General features: G+C 38.8%; 1 protein-coding gene across 1 annotated transcript in view; it reads left to right on the forward strand.

The window, feature by feature from the left end:
- The first annotated feature begins 1694 nt into the window (after positions 1-1694).
- Positions 1695-22968, forward strand: part of Frmd3 (FERM domain containing 3) — a 156287-nt gene continuing 135013 nt past the window's right edge. The window contains exon 1 of the mRNA XM_051188056.1: positions 1695-2185. Coding sequence (XP_051044013.1) covers positions 2039-2185 — 147 coding nt within the window. The 5' untranslated portion in view covers positions 1695-2038. The remainder of the gene's footprint in view (positions 2186-22968) is intronic.

The raw sequence follows: 22968 nt of genomic DNA on the forward strand, positions 1-22968 counted from the left end.
GACCTTGTTTAAGGAAGTGTGTAGTTGGGGATAGGCTTGAAGGTTTCAAATCCAGAGCCAGACACAGCATATCTCTCTTTCTTTCTCTCTTTCTCTCTGTCTCTCCCTCTCTACCTACTATGTATGGAACAGGATGTAGCTCTCAGTTACTGCTAGAAAGCCATGCATGCTTCAATGCTCCTTCCCTACTCCTGCCATGATCAAAATGAACTAATCCTCTGAAGCTGTAGCCACGCCCCTAATTAAATGCTCCCTTTTATAAGAGTTGCCTTTGTCATGCTGTCTCTTCACAGCAAGAGAATATTGACTAAAACATAATGTTACATTAAATGTATCCTCTCTCTGCTTGTGGACCAGGATGTGCTACTGCTCCAGTGACATGCATGATGTCACTGCTCCCTCCTTGTTCTCACCATGATGATAACAGACTAACCCTCTGAAACTACAAGCAAACCCCCAGTTAAAACTTCCATTTCTAGAATCGTGGTATTTCTTCACAGTAATAGAACAGTGACTAGAGCATACTATTATATTACATGCACACTCTCCTCCTGTTTTTTTTTTTTTTTTAATTTGAGACATTCCCACTGTATAATCCAGGCTGACCCCAAATTCTCCTTCCTCCTGCATCATCTTCTCTAGAGATGAAGTTTCAGACAAAGGGTACTATGTGCTCTTAGATTGATAGCTGTTACAATTAAAAGGACTGAGAAGCAGAAGCTTGATTGTAAAGTGGTTATTACTGCTAGAAGACCAGAGGAAGTAGGGTATAGACAGAGGGAGAACTCCAAATGTAATGCAGGCAACAACCGATCCTTTCTGAGTTTCCTTCCCTTCCTACCACAGGTTAGCCTTTTGGATGAAGAGACTCTGTTTGCTTGGTAAACCTTGGAAGAGTTGACAGCTAGCAACAAGTTCTCCCACTAGCAGCTTTTCTTTCCTCACTGAGAAAGAAATAATGGAGCAAAGCATCTTTCATTTAAGTCCTATTTCCTAAAACCCCATCCTCCACCTCAAAGCTCCACCTACCTGAACACCTGCAGCCTCTCTGCCACCCCTTGAACCTAGAGCATTTCGCACAGGGCAGAGGCATCTTGGGATAGCAGTGAATTCCTAGAGAGTAGCAGGGAATTCCAGGGTTTCCAGCACCCAGAGAGGAGACTAAAATAGGATGTGAAGCTTCCTTGTCACTAGATTCCTATGCAATTGGAGGTGGAGGAGGTTCTTTCTCTAAAGGGGTGGAGTGGGGCAGAATAGAACTCCTAGTTGGTAACTAAAAGGTTCTGTAATCAACTATCACTATCACGCTATTTAAAAAAGACTATCCTTCCTAAGGAAGGAAGAACGGGCTGATCTCAGCTAATTACCTGAACCAGCGACTTCAAAATCCTCCAAGAATATCCGAGAGTTACTACAGCCCTGGGCATGTGCGATGTGTGCCTCCTGCCATTGTTTGAGACTCCCTGCCAGCCCAACAGTGCTCTCCATCAGCTTAATGGAGGTGTGTGGACTGCTCTTCACTCTTTGCTGCCCGCTGGGACCTGGGATTTCACAGTGCAGAGAGCACTGACTGTTGAGTCCCAGGGAAACGGCAGGGCAAGGACCATCTATAGCAACCACGATGGGAGGAGGGAGGAGATGGCCAGCTAGAGAAAGGCAGTTGGGCCTAGCCCTGACGCAGCAGCAGCGGTGGAGGAGGCCCCCTCCAGAGATGCTGGGCGTCAGGCTCCAGCCTGTCCTCACCCTCCTCCAGCAGCGATCCCTTGGAGGGTCGTTGGTTCCAACCACCCTCAGCCTCAAGCCAAGGGAGGTGCCTCTGAGCTAGCTGCCGAAGGAGGCGGGGATTGGATTGTCTGAGGAGGAGAGGGAGGGACCGGCTCTCCTCGAGCTGGTGGCTGCAGGCGCCCTGGGTTGCCGCCGTCTCCAGGCGGAGCTGCACCCGGAGTCAGGTCTGTGTTGAGAGCGAGTGGATGTCCGCGTGGACTAGGGCCGCGCGGGCCCCGCGCCTCCTACGGCTCGCTCTCGCGTGCTGCTGTGTATGTTCGCTTCTTGTCACTGTGCGCCGAGAGGCAGGAGGACTATGAAAATGATTCACTTTCGGAGTTCCAGCATCAAATCGCTCAACCAGGAGATGAAATGCACCATTCGGCTGTTGGACGACTCGGAGGTCTCCTGCTATATCCAGGTGCGGTGACACCGGGGGAGGATGCAGGGCGTGCGGTATTTGCAGGGTACAGGAATGAGTAAGGGGTTTCTGAGGGTAGGCATGAGCTGGTGGGAAACCCACCTCTGCAGAGAAGCCTGGCTAGAGTGCTGGATTTGCTTCAGTCCTCGAGGTAGGGGCTTTGGCCCTTTGTAGTCATCTTCTTTGCATTATTCTTGCCTTAGCCCCCTACCCTGGCATGTACCCTGTGCTCACCTCGCGTTGCTCCTCAGCTGAGGCGGTAACCAGATGTTTCTTGCTTAAGGCTGCTTTGGTCTCTTTGAAGCCTATCCCATTGGGACACTGGAGCCATAAGAGCCAAGGGGGGCGTTTGTATGCTACCCCCCGCCACGGTTTCTTCCTCACCCACCACGTGGAAAAGGACTGTTTCCCGCGCCCAGGCCACTTGGGAGCCTGCTTCTTATGCCCTGCTGTCCCTCTGCCAGTAGTTTGTACTTCACTAGTTGGGCAATGGACTTCCCCAAGTTTCCTCGAAATCTTGGTCTTCAGCCTCGAAAGATGGGGTACATGTTATAATTGAATTGGAGCTACCTCAAAAGAAGGTAAAGTTTCTACTTCAAAGAAGACAAAAAGCTTCATGAAGCTAGCAAATGAGTCCTGCAGGAAGCTTGGAATTTTGGTGGCTATTCACTGTGGTCTACTTGGAAGAGAAGGGGTGTTGCTATTTTTAATGGTTGCTCCCTTCCTTGGGAGATAAATGTTTTTAGCCTTGCAAATATTTTGTAAGCTGCTGCTGCTGCTGCTGCTGCTGCTGCTGGAGGTGGTGGTGGTGGTGGTGGTGGTGGTGGTGGTGGTGGTGTGTGTGTGTGTGTGTGTGTGTGTGTGTGTGTGTGTACACACTTGTGTTTCCTTTAGCTGAGGTTGTTCCAGTAAGTAAGTAGGTGTGCACTTCTCCCATGACCGCATGTGGCATGCACATTCTGCAAACCTTGTATCAGAACTAAGCACTGCTGGCATCAGAGTTTAAAATTGAGTTAATTATTTCTAGGATCCCCTCTTCTGCTCTACTACCTCTTAAGGTTCTAAGACCCATGCCTGTGGGAAGTGAATGGATGAGCACCCCCTAAAGGCAGAAATCTGCCACTGAGTTGCACCAGATTTTTAAAAAGACATTTGTAATTAAAATGTAATTTCATCACTTACCCCCTTCTCTTTCCTCCCCTCAGCCACTTTCAAATCTCCACTCTCATACTTCTTCCATACTCCCCCAACTACACTCTCAAATTGATAGCCTCTGCTCTTTTATTATTATTGGGTTTTTTTTTTTGTTTGTTTTGTTTTGTCTTTTTGAGACAGGGTTCCTCTGAATTGTTTATTGTTGTTACGTGTACATAATTATATAAACACAATCTACCGAGTGTGTTTTTATTGTTTGTTTGTATATAGTTTCAGGGTTTCAGGGCTGCATTGGTTAACCAAGAAGGGGACTCATCTCTGGGAAAGACTTATTCTCCCTTTCTTCAGCATTCGTTAATTGCCCAAAGTTCTTTATATAGGGTGGGGCTCTGTGAAAATTTCCTCCTCAGTTAGTATGCTTATTGACATTGCTATTATCCATGTCTCGTTTGTCATTTCTATGAAAAACTGTTTCACAGCAGTCATCCTGGTATTACAATCTTTCTGCCGCCTCTCACACAGTGTTCCATGAGCCATAGATGCAGGACCCTTGAGGTATATGTATCCTCTGGGGCTGGACTTCCCTTGATCCTTGGTCTTTAAGTTGTGCCCAGCTATGATTTGATGTATGGTACCCATTTGCTGTAGAGAATCTTCTTGAGTTTCTGCCCTTCCCACAATGATGGACCCTTACCTGTAAGTGTAAGCAAAATAAATCCTTTCATCTTCAAGTTGAAACTCTTGTCTTGGAAGCTTTCATAGTATTTTCCAATACTATGGAAGCTAAACCACAGGAAGGATTTGAGGTCAGATCCAGCTTGAATATAAATAATCGGTGTCCTGTGTCCTAAGTGTGCAGTGTCTTCAGCCATAAGAGTTTACCTTCAATTTCTGAAAGGTTATAATAGCAACAGCTGTATTCTGTAGCATTTTAGGGAATCCCCTGGATTACCCTGACCAATGGGGAGGTTTCTCATACCTGACTCTGAGGCTTGGGTGGGTTTTGTCACCTTTCATTCCTTCTGCTTCTTTAATGACCCCTCCCTCTCCCATTCCCAGTTAGAGTCCCCCACTCCGTGTTTTGACATTCATTTTATTGCTCTTCTCCTTTCACTCACTCCTGCCCTGTGGTCCCATTTTGCTTTCCTGGTTTCAGTAGTTACTGCACATCACATACTTACTTCTGAAGATTTGGAGCTGGGGATGTCAAGGGATAGCTTGTGATGTCTTTCTTTCCAGATCTTGGTTATCTCACTCAATATAATCTTTCCTAGGTCCATCCATTTATCTTCAAATTTTATGACTTCATTTTTCGTTACAGCTGACTAGTATCCCACAGTGTACCTCATTTCCATTATTTATTGAAGGGCAATTAGATTGTCTGTTTCCTAGCTATCAGGAATAGTGAACACAGTTGAGTAAGTATGTATGGAGGATGATATCTTGTCCTTTGGACATATGCCAAGGAGTAGTATAGCCAGATAAATGGTAGATTTACTTTTTGTTTAGTTTGTTTTTTGTTTTTGCTATTTGTTTGTTTTGAGGATTTTCCATACCAATACTCAGAATGCCTGCACCAACTTGTATTCCCACCAATAGTGATGAGGGATCCCCCCTCCCCAGACTCACCAGCAGTTGTTGTCAGCTGATTGGTTAATGTTAGCCATTCTGATTGAGTGGGATGAGATGAAACCTCAAAGTTGCTTTAATTTGTATCTCTTTAACTGCTAAGCTGCTATGCTTGATACATTTTGGGGGGTTATTTCTTAGCCATTTTTAATTTCCTGTATTGAGAACTCTGTTTGGAACTCTAGGCCATTTTTTTTTAATTAGGTAATTTCTTTCCTAGACTCCTTATATTTTTAGTTATTTGTATATTCTAGATATTAAATCTCTTCCAGATGAATAGCTGGCAAAGATTGTACCTGGTCTCTGGAATTCTTCTTCACTCACATGATTATTTCCTTAGCTGTACAGAAACTTTTCAGTTTCATGAGCTATTGGTCATTGATTTTTTTTTTTTTATTTGAATTCCTAGAAAAAGGAAATCTCATTCATAAAGTCCTTTTTTTTTCCTGTAGCTATTGTTAGGAACTAGCAGCCAGCTGACCCCCTGCCCCAACGATGGGTGGGATGCTCATGGCCGTGTCATAGCTAGGTCAGCCTTACCTGGCTGCCAGGGGACTCAGTTAAGCATGTGCAAGCCCCCTTTTAAAGCAAGCGGGCCAAGTGCTTTGTTCTCTCTGGTCTGTCTCTGCTCTCTCTCTGGTTCCTCTCTCTGGTTCTCTCTTGCCCCCTCCCTGATCTCTCTCTCTCTCTCTCTCTCTCACTCACTCTCTCTCTGTCTCTCTCTCTCTCTCTCTCTCTCCTGCTTTCGGTTGGCCACCAACTACCCCCTCTTTCTCTCTCTTCTATCAATAATCTCCACGTGGGCGCTGAGTCTTGTATTTGTGTTTCTTAGGCATAAGCTGCAGCAAAAGAACAACAGCTATGGCGGCAGCCTACTACCAGGGTTTCCTTCTAGCAGTTTCAGCATGCCAGGTTTCAAATTGAGGTCTTTGAGTAACTTGAAGCTAATTTTTTTTTTTTTTTTTTGGTTCAGGGTGATATACACATAGGTCTAGTTTCATTTTCTACATGTGGATATCCACTTTCCCCAGCATCATTTGTGGAAGATGCTATCCTTTCTCTAGAGTGTATTGTCTTTAACTTCTTTGTTAAATATCAGATGGTAGTAGTTACGAGTACTCATGTTTGGGTCTTGTATTTTATTCCATTGGCCTATAGTCTGATTTTGTACCAATCCCATATTGCTTTTATCTCTTAATTCTATAATATATCTTGAAATCTGGAATGTCACTTCTTCCAGTATTACTCTTTTTGTTCAGGATTGCATTAGTATCTGGGTTCTTTTCTGTAAGGAGTAAGTTTTTTCTGCCAGCCCACCTGATCTCACTGCCATGCCAGTCCTAAATATCACACTGAGACACTGTATTTGATACAATGCTGTTGGCCAGTTACTAGTTTCTTTTAGGCTAGCTCTGTCTTAATTATTAACCCATTTCTATTAATCTAAGTACTTCCACGTGGTCTTATTTTACCAGAGAGAGAGAGGCCAGTGATCTGCTCTCTCCGTCTTCCCATGCTGACTCCTCCTTATTACTTCCTCTCTCCTCCTTGTCTCCTAGTCCCGCCTATCTTGCTTTCCTATTGGCCAACAGTGCTTTATTCATTAACCAATATGTAAAGAGTATGGTTTTTCCTCCTGCCGCTGGTCTTGTCCCACAGCTGCGCCAGCCCCAAATAACGCACTGAGACACTGTATTTGATATAATGCTGTTGGCCAGTTACTTGTTTCTTATCGGCTAGCTCTGTCTAAGTATTAACTCATTTCTGTTAATCTATGTATTTCCATGTGGTCTCATCTTACCAAAGAGCTGACTGGCGTCCTGCTCTCTCCAGACTCTCCATGTTGACTCCTCCATACTACTTCCTCGAATCCTCCTTGTCTCCTAGTCCTGCTCATCTTGCTTTCTTATTGGCCAACAATGTTTTATTCACTATCCAGTATGAGAAACATATTTACAGAATGATATCTCCCATCACTTTTCCATTTCCACTTGAATTATAGGATGTATTTTTATACTTATGTCCATAATGTTAAGGATATTTTGACTGGGATTGCATGTTGCTTTTGATAGGATTCTATCTATCCAGCATGATGTGTTTTCAGTTTCTACTGTCTTGCTTAGTCTTTTTCTTCAGAGATTGAAGTTTTAATTTTAGAGGCCTTTTAACTCATTGACCTTGGCTTATTCCAAGTTATTGCATTGTTTTTGATGCTACTGTAACTGTGTCCATGATTTCTTTCTTGTAGTGTTTGTTGTTAATGTATAGAACAGCTATGGAATTTTTAAGATTCTGCTTGCCATTTTGTTGAAATTATTGATTATTTCTAGAAGTTTTATGGTAGAATTTCTCATATCTCTTATGTATAGTATCATAAGCAAATATGAATGATTAAACTTCTTTTCCTGTTTGTCTACCTTAATTTCCTTCTGACTAGTGCTTTGAGTACTGTATTGAAAAAGAGTGGCAAGGGTGGACATTCTGTTTTTTACCTGATTTTAATAAGATTGCTTTCAATTTTTTATCCATTTTTTATAATATTGACTGGGTGTTTACCCTCTCTGGAATTGTTGTCATGAATCCATGTTGGATTTTTATCACAGGATTGTTGTTGAATCTATTGACATCATCATGTGATTTTCCACTTATATTATGTATTATCTATATTAACTTACATATGATGATCTAACATTGCATTTCCATGCTAAACCCATCTTGATTGTAGTTGATGATCTTCTTGATTTATACATGAGTTTTGTAGTTTTTTGTTGTTGTTGTTGTTTAGTTTGTTTGAGCACTAGAGCAATACGGGCTTCATAGAAAGAATTTGGAAGTCATCCTTCTCTTTTTATTTTTAATTTTTAAGAAGGATTGGTTGAAGATTTTCCTTGAAAGACTGTTACTATTCTGTTGTGAGTTTATCTGGCTCAAATGTTTTTTTTTTTTTTTTTTTTTTTTTTAATGGAAGGACATTTTTATTACAGTTTCGATCTCTTCCTATGTTATGGGCCACTTTAGGCTTCTTGGTAGTTTGGGTTGATCAAGAAACTCATCCATTTCTCCTAGATTTTAACAGTATATTGGACAACAGGTTTATAAAGTATTCCAGTATAACATTTTGTATTTCTTCAGTGTCTGCTGTATTTTTGATTGTGATAATTTGGGTCATTTCTTGCTTTTAGTTAGTTACTGTTTGTTAATCTCATTTACATTATCAAGGAATGAGTTGTTAGAGTATTTTTATTTATTAACTTTATATATTTATTTTAACATTTTTCATGTAATATATTTTGATCATATTCTGCTGTCCCTCAACTCTTCCCAGAATCATCCCACCTCCCTCCTCACAAAACTTCATGTTCTTTTTCCTTAATTAAAAAAATAACATCCAAAAACAAAACCAAAAAAAAATTGCAAACAAAAACAAAGAAATTAAAACTAGTAACACAATGAATACCAAAACAAAATGAAATAAAAACAAACAAAAAATATTTAAAACAATGGAGTCTATTTTGTGTTCTCCAACTACACCTCCTTCTTGCTGACTACTGGTTTGAGTTTGGTTTCTTCTTATTTTTCCGCATTCATGAACTGCATCACTTGTATATACTATTTCTGATTTTTTTTTTTTTAATTCAAGACACTATGACTAGAACTTCCCTCTTTGGACTGCTTTCAATGTGTTCCAGAGGTTTTGTGGTGTAATATTTTAATTTTTATTTAGTTCCAATAATATTTTAACTTCTTTCTCAGTTTCTTATTTGGTACATTCTTCATTTATTAATACACTTTTTAATCTCCGTGAATTTATTCACCTCTTAAAGATTTTTATTTACTCTAGACTTTAATTTGTATTGCATAGGGGTTGGGTAGGATGCATAGGATTATTTCAGTTTTTCTGTATTTGTTAAGGTTTGCTTTTTATCCCAGAATGTGTAGTTGTTTTAGAGAAATGTCTATGTACTGCTTAGTACAATGTATATTCTTCAGTGTTTGGATAGAATTATCTGTAATATCACTTATGTCCAGTTGATGTAAGTTGTCATTTAATTCTGAAATTTTTGTTTATTATCAGACAAGAAGACCTGTCTTTTGGAGAAAGTAAGATGCTTAAATGCCCTACTATTATCGTATTTGTTTAAACTGACTTTAATTTAATTTGTATGCTTTTTATGAAATTGGGTACAGCAGACTTTGGTGCATATGTTTAATATTGTCACATTTCCTTGAACAAATGATCTTTTGACTTAGAAAGAAGTACCCTTCCTTGTCTTTTTAAATTAGTATTAATTTGGAGTGTATTTTGTCATTTGGTAACAGCTACTAGCTTCCTTAAGCCATTTGCATGGAATGTAGTTTTCTATCCTTTAACTTTAAGGTGTTACTTAAACACTGATTCCTGTAGACAATAGAGACATGAATTTTTGTTCCTTAATACATTCAAGTAACTTATTTCTTTTGACTGGAGAATTGAGACCATTAATATTTACAGTTATTATAGAAAGATATATATGGTTGCATTCTTTTGATAGTTTGTTTTCTTAGTTGTGGTTTCGTTTCCATTAAATTATAGCTTCATCTATTTCTGTCTGGAATTTCTTGGTTGTGTTTATTCTTCTCTTGAGTTCTAAGTATTGCTTACAGGGTTTTATTTAGTTTGTTGTGTTGTTTTATATGAATTGTTTTAGCCTTCTGAAACATGAAGAGTTTTGATCTTTCCAACTATGTCACATAGTTTTTCAGGGTATATTAGTACAGGTTAGCAGTCATGGCCATTTTGAGAAATCAGCTATTGAGCAGGGCATAGTGGTGCATGCCTTTAATCCCAGCACTTGGGAGGGGAGGCAGAGGCAGGCCAACATCTGTGAGTTCGAGGTGAGACCCTGTCTTGAAACAGTAACAACAACAAAATAATAAGAAAGAAAGAAAGAAAGAAAGAAAGGAAGGAAGGAAGGAAGGAATAAAACAAGAAACCAGCTATTATTTTGTTGGATTTTCATTTAGATGTAGCTTGTGTTTTTTCTCTTACAGCCTTCAATATTTTGTCTTGTTTTGTATATTTAGTATTTGAACTATGATACATTGTGGGATGTCTTGCTAATAGGGGTTCTGTTTCTTTAGGGAAGTTTTTTCTATGATCCTGTTAAAGATCTGTTCTATTCTTTTTACATAGGATTCATCTCACACATGTATACCTATAATTCAGATGTGGTCTTTTAATGGTGCTCCCATATTCTGTATATAGTCCTTTCCTGTAGTTTAAAAGGAAAACTCATAGTCTTTGTTTATTTCACCTCAAATCTCTGCTTTATTGTTGTTTTGATAGTCTATCATCTGTTTGATTCAATTTACTTGAAAGGCTTTCCTTTGCGTTTTCTAATTGGGATGTTGCAGTTTTCAATTTCATGTTCATATCTGCTTATTTCTCTTTAATGTTTCTATCTCCTTATTGAATTCAGTTTTCAAATCCCAAATTCTCATTTTCATTACATTCAGAAATTCTATTTACTTTTTGCAACATTCAATTTACTATTATCATTTATTGTTATCCTCTTGGCATTGAATAAAGTATTTGTTTATGCTTCTTAAATTTGTTTAATTCTTTGATGAATTTTTATGATTGTTCTTTTTTACATTCTGTGTCCTTGGGTGGTTGTGTCTAGGTAGTATTTTTGTGATTTGACCTGGATTTATGGACTTCTTTGATTATCTTTCTGCCATGATAATCTGACCTTCCTTAGTTGAATCAACGTAGGTGCTACATGGGCTGATCTACGCCAAGTAAAGCTGCTGGGCAGGCTGTTTAACTAGACAAGGCAAAGATGTCTCCAAAATCACAGGTCTGGAGCTAGTACTGTGAGTGCAGTTGAACAAAGAAATATTATGGGACACTGGTCTGGAACTAGGTTTTTTGGAAAAAAAAAAACAAAACAATTTTTAGACAGTTTTCCCTGTGTAGCTTTGTAGCTTTGGAGTCTGCCCTGGAACTAGCTCTTGTAGACCAGGCTGGTCTCGAATTCACAGAGATCCTCTTCCCTCTGCTTCCCAGGTGCTGGGATTACAGGAATGCACCACCACTGCGCAGCTGCTTTCTGAATTTTTTTTGTGTGTAATTATTTATTAGAGAATTTATGACAGGAGGACAGTGAAACTTTTGTAACCTAATATCTGGGCAAATTTCAATGCAAGGCTGTAGTTCCTTATTTTCTGCCAAGAAAGGCTACAGTAGCAGTGACTTTGTGTTCAAACCAAGGAAAAAAAGTGTTGCCTCCAGAATAATTTAAAAAACCCAGGTTACAAAATTGTGGGTTGCTCATAGTTTGTTTTCCAGAAATACAAATTCTGCAGAAGGCTCTACTGTAAGGAACCATCAGGACTGTTGTTTGAATTCATGTGAATAAATCCAGTAGCAGTTTTCAGTATCTTCTATGTGTTATCCCTTTCAAAACTATAATATCCAATACATAATATAAACCTTTCAGGTGGACATTATCTTGATTTTATGGATATGAACACTAAAATATTAAACTATTTGTCCAAAAGAGCTGCTGGTATTCAGATCAAAATTATTCATCCAAAGCTCTTATATGCCTCTGGCATATGAATTCACATTCAAAATCATTAAATTCCAGTGAGATTTCCAACACAGAAGCAGATGAATCCACAGAAGTCTGCCTGAACTGATTTGAAGACCAGTAGGGATTCATGTCTTGCTAATTTGCATATGGATCAAGTTCAGGATCTGGCTGGAAAGCTGGCATTCCAGAGTTGAATGGAATGTCACTGTCCAAATGCCATTAGGAAACATTTCCACTCTCAGCAAATACTGTATTTTTTTAAAGAAAATTGTACTCACATGCAGTTAGGTTCTACACACTGAGTTTTTATGTTTCAAATTGGATAATCTTCAGATTATTGCTCTGAATCAAAAGATAAACTGTGAACTAATCCAAAAGCTAAGAAGAAATTGCCTGGTTGTACTCTGATTACAGATTGTGATGGTAAAGAGGCATGTGGGTTCCCAAATGTTCTCAAAAGCATTGTTGACTCTGGAGGGCACTACACAGTGTGTTTTTGTTGTAACATGAGCTTTGGCCTTTTTACACTGGTGATTTTCCTGACAAGCATAGGACAAAAGGAGAGGAACATTTCAGAATAAAAAAAACAAAGTGTGTCTCATTTTGGGTAGTTCAGGTAGTTCAGACGATTGCATTTTCAAAGATGACTTAAAGTCAATTTTATGCAATTAGTATTTCTTAAATATCTTCTATATGTCAAGCACAGAGCTAGAACTATTTTTTTTTTTTAATTTAGATAAGAGGTCCTTGATCAGTTTTGGAAATATAGACTTTTTTTTTAGAACAAAATGGCATATATACATGTCATAAAGACTGTTGTATAGTAGGCATCAGTACAAGGCCAGAGATTACTAAGAATGTTTGGTTATAAATGAAACTGGTGTGCAATTAAAGGATCAGTGGCTAGCACCTAGAAGCAGGTTAGAAATCCAAATATAAGAGTCATTTTAATGATCTGCTTTGGAATCTTCATTTGAATTGCCAATTGACTTCTACTTTACTTTTTAATTTTTTCTTGATACTGTAACCTAGGCATACATAATATAACTGGATGTGGGAATAAAGACTGAATCAGGGTTCAAGATGATTAGAATTAGTGACTAAGTATTGACAAAGACCTTTCAAGGACTACTTACATGTTTGTTGTTCAGTACATACTGTATCATGTCTTAGGCTACAGTTTGGAGTAAAACAACTCAAAAGTAGGGAAGATAATTAGCCATAATAGATCATAGCTAGTTCTAGTGCCTTAGTTAGTGTTTTTATTGCTGTGAAGAGACACCATGACAATGGCAGCTCTCATAAAGAAAAAACATTTAATTGGGGCTAGCTTACATTTTCAGAAGTTTGGTCCATTATCATCATTGTGAGACATGGTGGCCTACAGGCAGACATGGTGCTAGAGAAGTAGCCAAGAGTCCTTACATTTTGACTTACAGGTAATAGGAAGTGGTCTGTCTCACTGGGTGGAGGTTGAGCAAAGAAGACCTCAAAGCCCACCCCCATAGTGACACACTTCCTCCGACAAGGCCATACCTACTCCAACAAGGCCACATGTCCCATTAATGCCACGACCTTTGGGAACCATTTTCTTTCAAGCCACCATAGCTAGGTTAGTTAACTCCTACTCTAGAAGCATAAATTGCTGCATTAAGACCCTAAGCCTTAGGTTTAGAGTTAACCTAGAAACTCAGTGTTGACTGAAGCAAGATCTTCACACACAAACACAAAGTCCAATATTTACTGATGATCATCATAATAAAATTAATGTCTTTAAAATGCATTAGCCATATTCATATAAGTTGACTACTTATTAACAGGCTGGCTAATAATTCTTCTTTGATGCGTATGTCCAAAGTTAGATTTTTGTTAGTTTATGGGCACATTGTTGACTATTGGTCTAAAAGTTGTGCAGATCTGTGTGATTTGAACCTAATGTGGTATTCCTAAATTCTTATATTTGGCAAGATTATCAGGAAATAATATATTTTGAGTTTAGGTTTGTTTCAATTGTACTAAATCATACAATTATTTTGATTTGAAGTTTCCCAAACAGTTTGAGTGAATTGATGTCTTTCCACTGAAAACTTTATTTTTTTTTTTTTTTTTTTTTTTTTTTTTGCATAAGAGAAAGACAGTGCTAGTAAAATCATGGGTACTAGAGAAGTATCTACAACTACCACTTTATTAAATCAACATAAACCCTAACCACACTCTAATTGCTTATTCATATACTTCTAAATAACTAATTCTCACCCCTCATCAAGGAAACTTCTCTTTGCAATAGTTGGAAACCACTGCATAAATCATAACCAATCAAAATGCAGAGTTGTGGAGCTCAGTCCCATGGGATACATTTACAAAATAACTCCTGAACCTAAGGCTAAGGGATCATTGTGGAAGAAGGATTGGAAAGATTTTCAAAGCCAGATCAGGGAGTTTGTTGTGAAATTCTGTCTTCTAGTAATGTCAGAAGCTACACACATAGAGTCTTACCAACATGAGTACCTAATTATGAACTGAACAAACATGATACCATTAGAAATGCCAAAGTGGACAGGGGATAGACCGGAGGCCTCAACCCTACACAAAGAACTTCAAGTAACTAACAGATGTTCAGAAAGGGAAAAAGAGTCTTCTCCAGAAAAAGAACATACCAATTAGCTATTCAATAGTAAACGGTCAGCCATGAAAACATGCAAAAGTAACTTTATAGAAACAGGTTGTATTTTCAGGCCATGAAATGGACAGAGAGCAAAGAAGGGTATATGGGAGGGTTTGGAAGAGTGAAAGGAAGGGGGAAATTATTTAAATTTATTATTATCTCAAAATGAAAGAAAAAGATATAATGAAAAAACAAAAACAAAACATTACGCCATGGATATCACAGAACTATTACCTTCTAATTTTCTTCAGTGTCTATGCACACATTCACACATGAACTCATGTATTAGTTTTTAGCCATCTTATATAGCTACACAGTCTCCTTTGTGTCCTGGCGTGACACAGATCTTGCTTCAAATTAATCCCCATATAATTATAAAGAGACAAACATAAAGATAATTTCAATATAATTCCTGTTTATCCTCTAAAATATTTTACCTCGTATCTTAAGAAATATTCTGCAAGTCAGTTCAGTTCTTGCAATGTCAGGCCCTGGTATTTAGTGCCCTCTACAAAATTAAGAGACCATGATATTTTGAGGCTGAGCATGAGCTACAAGATAGCATGACACTTTTTTTTCCCCTTGAAGGTTTGGGGGAAAGAGTAATAAAATCACTGGAGTCATGAAAAAAATAAAAGACAAAAAGTTTATGTTCTTTCACATCACCTGGAATTTTATCCTGGGTAACTTCACCTTTTGAGTCCCCAAACCTCCTGGGTGTTTCTCCAGATGGGTGTCCTGCCACATGGATGAGGGGCACCTTGAGTGATACTCTTTACTTCCATGTTTCCAGAGAGTTTTTCCACCAGGTGTAGAAGGCACTTTCTTGCTCAGTGCTGATTAAGAAGGGTAAAAAGAGGTAAAGTTGTTCTGGGCTTCAAGGGCAATCACGGAAGCTGAGCTGGCAGGTTCAGCTGCAACGTGGCCACCTGAGAACAACAAATAGGAAGAACACCGCAGATTTAAACATGTGTCACAAAGAGGAGGGCTCAGGTTTCTCTCCAAATGATACCTTCTTTAGAGAAAGTGTCTTTTACAGCTGTTATCCAATCTATCCTGTTAAAAAAAAAATCCTCACCAAGCTTTTCGTGAATATCATCGAGGAGGAAATGCTAGGGTGTTTTTTCTTTCTTTCTTCCTTTTTTGTTTCTTTCTTTCTTTCTTTTAGTATGTTAAGAAACTTTAAAATAGAAACATTTTCTTGGTGTTACTAGAAATAAAATGGAGACAGGAGGCTAGAAATAAAATGGAGACAGGAGGCAGGATTTAGGTTTGTACCTTTAGGGTATTTCACTACTAAGGCAAAACTCAATACTTAAAAAATACATCCATTCATTCTTCTATCCACCCATCCATCCTTCCATCAATCTATCTATCCATTCATCTATCCATCCATTTATCTTTTCAACCAACAAACATTTCCCCCATGGAGGATATTGGACTTTGAAAGATCTCAGCTAAGGTTTAACACTTCTATGTGCTGTTGCAAGTAGACATGCTTCCAAAAACTGTGATTGTTGCTGAAATGATTACTTTTAAATTACAAACCAGAAAAGTGGAAAAATTTACTGAGGGTACTTCTCTCTTTTAAGTATTAGTATGATTCTGAAGATGGATAGAAGAACTTGATATAAATAAATGTAGTTGTTCCAGGAAATATAGATGGAGGTACAAAAATTTGAAAAGGTCTCTATTGGGGCCTTTTCTGGGTATCAGAGATACCCAGAAGATAAATTAGAACGTGCTCCCTTTCATTCTAATAGAGAATACAGACACATAAACCTATTCAACATAGTTATTTTATGATAGAAAAATACCAGAATGCTTCAGGTTCTCAGATAGCAAAATGAAGATGAGATTTGGATAAGGCATGAGTTTCCATTAATATCTGTTGCTTTCTTTCAAAGATATCACTTCTTTTTCCTTTTTTTAAATTTAAATTAGAAACAATCTTATTTTATATATCAGTCACAGTTCCCTCTTCCTTCCATTCTCCTATGACCTCCACTGATCCCCATCCCATCCCTCTTCTTCTCCATAGAAAGGGTGAGGGCTTCTATGGGACATCATCTAAGTCTGTCACATAATTTGAAGCAGGGCCTAGGCCCTTCCCCCATGTGTCTAGGGTGAGACAGTATCCCTCTATGGGGAATGGGCTCCCAATGTCCATTTGTATACTAGGTATAAATGCTGTTCCATTACCAGGCCTCCTAACTGATGTGCAGTGGGCCTGGCTCTGTCCAATGCTGGTGTCCAAGCTGTCAGTCTGGGGTCCATGAGCTGCCACTGTTCAGATCAGCTGTTTCTGTGGGTTTTTCCAGTCTGGTCTTGACCTCTTTGCTCATTACTACAACTGAATTCCAGGAATTCAGCTCAGTGCTTAGCTGTGGGACTCTGCTTCTGTTTCCATCAGCTACAGGATGAAGGCTCTAGACGGCATTTAAGGTAGCCATCAATCTCATTATAGGTGAAGGACATTTAAGATAGCCTTTCCCCTATTGCTTAGATTCTTAGTTGGAGTCACCCTAGTATATCTCTGGGCATTTCACTATTGCCAGATTTCTCTTTAAACTTACTTATATTGGTTCCCTCTAATAACGTATCTCTTTTCTTTCTTTCCTCTCTTCTTCCCACAACTCAATCTTCCTGCTCCCTCATGTCTTCCTCCCCCTCCTCTTCTTCTCTTTCTCCTAACTCCCTCTCTCTTCCCCCCATGCTTCCAATTTGCTCAGGAGATCTTGTCCCTTTCCCCTTCTCCAGGGGACCATGTATGTCTCTCTTAAGGTCCTCCTTGTTTTCTAGCTCTCTGGAGGTGTGAATTGAAGGTTGGTAATTGTTTGAAATACTACTTCTTAAAGGGATAGTTTCATTTTTTTTTAAAATAGATCACTGACATTTTCTTACTGACATCTTACTCACATCTGACTTTATTCTCTTTTTGCAAATATCTCAGGAAAATATAATTAAACATAATTTATTATTATGGGGATGTCTTTAGTTTTTTTTTTTTTTTTTTTTTTTTTTTTTTTTTTCTGGCTTTCACCTCAGCCTTGGTTTTGATTACTTAATTTTAATTTTTGAAAGAGAAATAATCCTAAAAGTCTAATTAAAACAAGAAAGAAACACAGAATTCATTTTTAGAAAGAGATAAATTACAAAGCTTATGGCACTAGAAAAGATAGGAATTTATAGTTTTCCTTTTCCTTTTATCCCCTCCTGGGAATTTCCAGCAAAGTGACAGGTATTTTTGGAGGCCCATTATGCCCAGAATTTAGTCTGCTATATGTAGGTATACAAGATATGGGAATATAAATGTGGGTTTAAGTACCTTAAAGTTGAAAAGTTCATTAAGCAAAGGTTACCAATATGTTCCCACGGTGGGAAATCCCTGAAGCCAGTTTGAGGTGACCCAACAAGTTTATCATAACCACCTTTTGTTTTTATTATATTGTTTTGAGGACCCTGTGATGGTTCATCTGAAGTGAACACCATTACTTGTCTTTAAATACTTTTCTGTAGACCGCCACTACTGTTATAGCCATCTAGAATGACCCATGCCATCTGTTGTTTTCTTTATATTGTTTTAGACATACTGTAGCTCCTAGAGCTGAGGTCTTCCCTAACATTATAAAGAATCACTTTCTGCCAGGTTTTCACCCTGCCATCTTTACTGAAGCAGTGTCTGGAATATATGCAGCATGAAAAGGACAAGTGAGCTTTTGGAGAGAAGGATGTGTGATATGTTTTTTTTTTTTTTTTCTAAGTACCATTGTCCAAAAACTGGCAAGTGGGCAGTGTGAATGTGTGTAGTTTGAAGGGCATTCTAGGAAAAGGCCAAGCATAAGGAAACACTTGTCATTTATGGGGAATTGAAAGACTTGTACTGCAATTCAGTAGGGTTTGAGCAATCTTCTGCTTAAATAGATAGTGTAATACATAAGTAGAATTCTGAAAGCATTTTTGCTAGGGAAAAATTAAGACTATTTATCAAGGTATAGTTTCTTTAGGTCAAAAAGAACTGAAGAAGTGTTTCTTCTGAGTAGTTGTTGGGTGACACTATTCATTGGGAGATGTGAACAAATGTCTGCTTACTAAATAGGACCAGTTAAAATATCATCAATGTCTAATGCAGGGAATGACCGAATTCTATTGGAGTTACTTACAAGAGCAAGAATGGCTTAAGGCTTGGTTTTAAGATGAAATATTTTACCTTCCTTTAGAACATCCTATGCCTTAATGAACTTCCCTCCAATATCAAAATTTTTAAAGTATTTTTATTTCCAATATGAAAAATTTTTAATTATTTTTATTTCATGTGTATTGTGTTTTTGCCTGCATGAATGTCTGTATGAGGTTATTGGAGACCCTGGAACTAAAATTACAGACAGTTGTGAGCTGCCATGTGGGTTCTGGGAATTGAACCTGGGTCCTCCTGAAGAGCTGCTAGTGCTCTTAACCACTGAGCCATCTCCCCAGCTCCAATATGGAGTGTTTTTATCCCCCTCTGGAGAAAGTGCTACACAATAGTAATATAGCTCATATTTCTGCAGCTATAGGTAAGACTTGTTAAATGTTCTGTCTCAGGCTTAGAATGTCTCAATGCTTTTTATAAAGGATAGTCCCAGGGACACTAAAGTTTGTAAATTATTAGCTAAGATTTTAAGTTCAAGCCAGGTGCTGATAGCACATGCCTTTTATCCCACTACTAGAGAGGCAGAGGCAGGTGGATCCCTGTGTTTGAGGACAATATAGTCTGATGGGAGATGTCATTCTGTATATGTTTCTCATATTGGTTAATGAAGAAAGCACTGTTGGCCAATAGAAAAGGAAGATAGGAGGGACTAGAAGACAAGGAGGAAAGAGGAAGTAGGAAGGAGGGTCAAGATGGGGAGTCTGGAGAGAATAGAACCGCCAGCCGCCTGTCGCTGGTAAGACGTGGAAATACATAGAAATGGGTTAATACTTAAGACAGCGCTAGCCTATAAGAAACAAGTAACTGGCCAACAGCATAATATCAAATACAGAGTCTCTGTGTATTATTTGGGGCTGGCGTGGCAGCAGACAACACCAGGTGGCGGGCGAAAAAAACCTGTACTCCTTACAATAGTCTACAGAGAAGTTCAGAACAACCTGGGCTAAACAAAGAAACCCTGTCTCAAAAAAACAACAAAAAGGTGCCTTCACCATGAGTGAACCTATCAATGAAGCAAATCATTCTTTTTGTTTATTTTCTTTAATTTTATTTATTTGTTTGTTTGTTTATTACATTCACATCACAGTTTCCTCTTCCTCTTCTCTTCTACTCCATCCATTCCTCCTCCATTTCTCTCTCTCAAAAAGAAAAAAAAAAGGCCAGGATTCCTATGAATATCAACCAAACATGGCATATCAAGTTAAGACTAGACACCTACCCAAAAGCAAGCCACATGTTCAGAGACAGCCCTAGCTCCCACTATTTGGAGAACAGCAACAAGACCAAGTTACACAACTGTGAAATATATGCAGAGGGCCTAGTTCAGTCCTATGCAGGATCTTCTGGTTTTCAGTTCAGTCCCTGTGGACTCCTGTGAGCCCAGGTTAGTTGATTCTGTGGGTTTGTATGATGTCCTTGACCTCTCTGGCTCCTACAATCCTTCTTCCTCCCCCTCCTCCACAGGATTCCCTGAACTCCACCTAATGTGTGGTTGTGGGTGCCTGCATCTGTTTCTATCAGCTGCTGGATAAAGAAGCCTCTTTGATGACAATTGGGCACCAATCTATATATAGCAAAATTACATTAGTAATTAGTCGTTGATATGTCTTCTTCTTTTCTTCTTCTTCTTTTTTTTTTTTCTTCTTCCTAGTAGTGTTTGAGCTATCAAGTCTCTGGGCCTGGTCCTCTAGACAATGTAAGAAGTGGGCTCCTTTCTTGTGCCATGGTTCTCAAACTGGGCCAGTCATTGGTTGGCCATATCCACAGTTTCTGCACCACTTTTACCACAGCACATCTTGTAGGCAGGACAAATTGTACATCAAAGGTTTTGTTGGTTGGCTTGCTGTCCCAATCTCTCCACTGGAAGTCTTACCTAGTTATATGAGATGGCCAGTCGAAGCTCCATATGTCCCATTGCTTGAAGTCTTAGCTAGGGTTATTCTCAGATTCCTGGGAGTTTCTATTGCACTAGGTTTCTAGCTCATCCCCAAGATATCCCCAACTCCAATGGTTCTCTCTTCCAGTGCTCTCTCCTTCCATCATCACCTGACCTGATCTTTCCTGTTCCCATGCCCATACCCCTCAAACACCCCTCCAAAATGTTTTTGGACATTTTCCCCTTTGCTTTCTATTTCTTTCCAGTCTGCTGGCCTGAGTGACTTGTGGTTTTGGTGACAGTGACTATTCAGGTCTAGAATGATGTCTCTGCTGGAGTTTTGGCAGTTTGTGTGGTCTCTGGGATCCTAAGTACCAGCTTGATCTCTGGAGTTCATAGGACCAGTTTGGCCTCTGGCACAGCAGGGCTCTTCTGACAGAGTTGTGAGCTGGGATATGGAGCCCAGAGGAAAGGGTAACCAAGTCATTATTAATTAAAATACCAAGAAATTAGAAGATCCTGTCAAGATAACTTACCCCTTCCACCTATTAGGGTAGCACTCAGCCCCCATCTGACTTGTATAACAAATTGTAGGGGCTCCTACAATAAGTATAAAATAAGTATAAAAGAGAAGTGTAAAAAGTTTTAAAATGCCTCAATATACACATTGTACAGTTTTTCAATAAATATTTTTTGAAGATAAATTTGTTCTGTTTCTGTGCTGGCTGGTAGGTACTAGCTCATATGGCAACTGGGTACTTGACAGGTATGAGTTTGCCGCTGAATTTTAAAGGATATTCATCTAAAGTTCCCTCTAGTTTATGTACCTTCTGGCTTGCCCCACAGAAGCAATTAACCTTGGAAGTGAGGAGGAAGTAATATAATTATCCTGATATGTTATTTGATTATTGCTGAGCCTGGATCATATTTTAAAACCATAAGTAAACTGGAAATGAATATATGTACCTTCATTCTCTTAGATAGTATTTCAGATTTTTCAGTCAATGCTTGTATCTTTTTTGAAGTCTAAGAAACAGACAGAACCACTTACCATGCTGAATAACAAAGAAGACCAGGACATTGCTCCCATTTTCATTCTTCTTTCTCCTTCATGGTAAGTTATTGTTCATGCAGGCACTGCTAATGTGCTATATTTTGTCTTTGTACCTAAATGTAAATGACCTACAATGACTAAGTGAATGAAAATTTACTCTGAAAAATAAACAGCACCTCTCAAATGAGTTTTCCTTCTCTCACTGATTTTGGAGGTATCTTTTATCTTTGATAATAAAATCACATAGAAAAATACAATTATTTGTCTGCCGAGAGGACACTTGCTGCCAATAGGCCATTCTTAAATTCTACTTTTTTCCTGTAAAATATGGAGAATAGTCTGAGATCTGACTCTCTGATGTGTAAGAGTCTTCCCAAGGTAGTATGAATTAGATCCCAGACAATGTGGCAATAATGGAAAAAAGAAAATAAGCGTGGCCTCTAGAAAAAGAAAAGAAAGGAAATCCCTGGGGATGTGTACCAGTGTGCCTGATGTATGTATGACTATGGCAAACACTGTGTCCAGGTTTGTAATCAATGAAGCTGGTTAACTAGCAAAAAATTTATTATAGTAATGATACTTTTTAAAAAGTGTGTGTGTGTGTGTTTCATCTGCATGTATATATTTATACCATGTGCATGCTTGTTACCCACAGAAGCCAAAATATGGTATTGGAACCCCTGGAATTAGAGTTGCACATGGCTGTGAGCTGCCCTGTGGGTGCTGGAAAATGAACCCAAGAAATTTGTTGTTATTCTTTGTTCATTACACACAGTGTGTATTTCTTCTTTGTCACATATTCATAGACCTCTTTGTATTGGCTAACTTGCTTCTTTTATGGGTATGTTTGTTATTTCTAATCTGCATTAATTGGAAGCTTCGTAAGGGCTGTTATAGAACACTGTAGGGTTTAATATAAATATTGGTTAAATGAAAGAATAAATGGATCACTTGTCAAATTGTAACTACCAAAATAATAAACACCCTACACTAAACACCTTCCACCTAATCTAAACCTCAAAAGCAGCCATTGGCAGTAGTAATTAATACTGTTATTTTACAAGTGAGGAAATGAGCTATAAAATGTTGGGTCTTCTGTCACAAAGACAGATAGTGGTAAACTGAGGTTTGAACATGGCTCTCTTTGAGATTTTTGAGATTCAAAAAAGTTACAGTATGGGACAGGCAGTGGTGGCACATGCCTTTAATCCCAACGCTTGGGAGGCAGCAGCAGGTGAATCTCTGAGTACAAGGCCAGCGTGGTCTACAGAGCTAGTTCCAGGATAGCCTTTGCTACATAGAAAAATCCTGTCATGAAATAACAAAAACAAAAACACCCAAACAAGAAAAAGTACAGTATGATTCCTAGGGATACCAGGCACAGAGAGTTCCTTTCTTCAGAGAAAGCAGGGTTTTGTTAGATGTCTGTGGTTGGTGATAGACAAGACTGTTATTCCTCAAGAGCTTCGGTGGAAACACACAGCTCCATCAGTGTGCAGTGAGGAGCAGGTTTGTCCATGACCTGGGTGGATATTTTAGTAGTTGTGAATTATTCAGATGCTCAGCAGAGTGATTCCTTGCACTGAATTCTAAATGAATGAAATTCAAGCCCAGAGGCTCTGCTACTATTGAGA

Source organism: Phodopus roborovskii, unplaced genomic scaffold, assembly GCF_943737965.1.
Source record: "Phodopus roborovskii unplaced genomic scaffold, PHOROB, whole genome shotgun sequence".
Taxonomy (NCBI): Eukaryota; Metazoa; Chordata; class Mammalia; order Rodentia; family Cricetidae; genus Phodopus; species Phodopus roborovskii.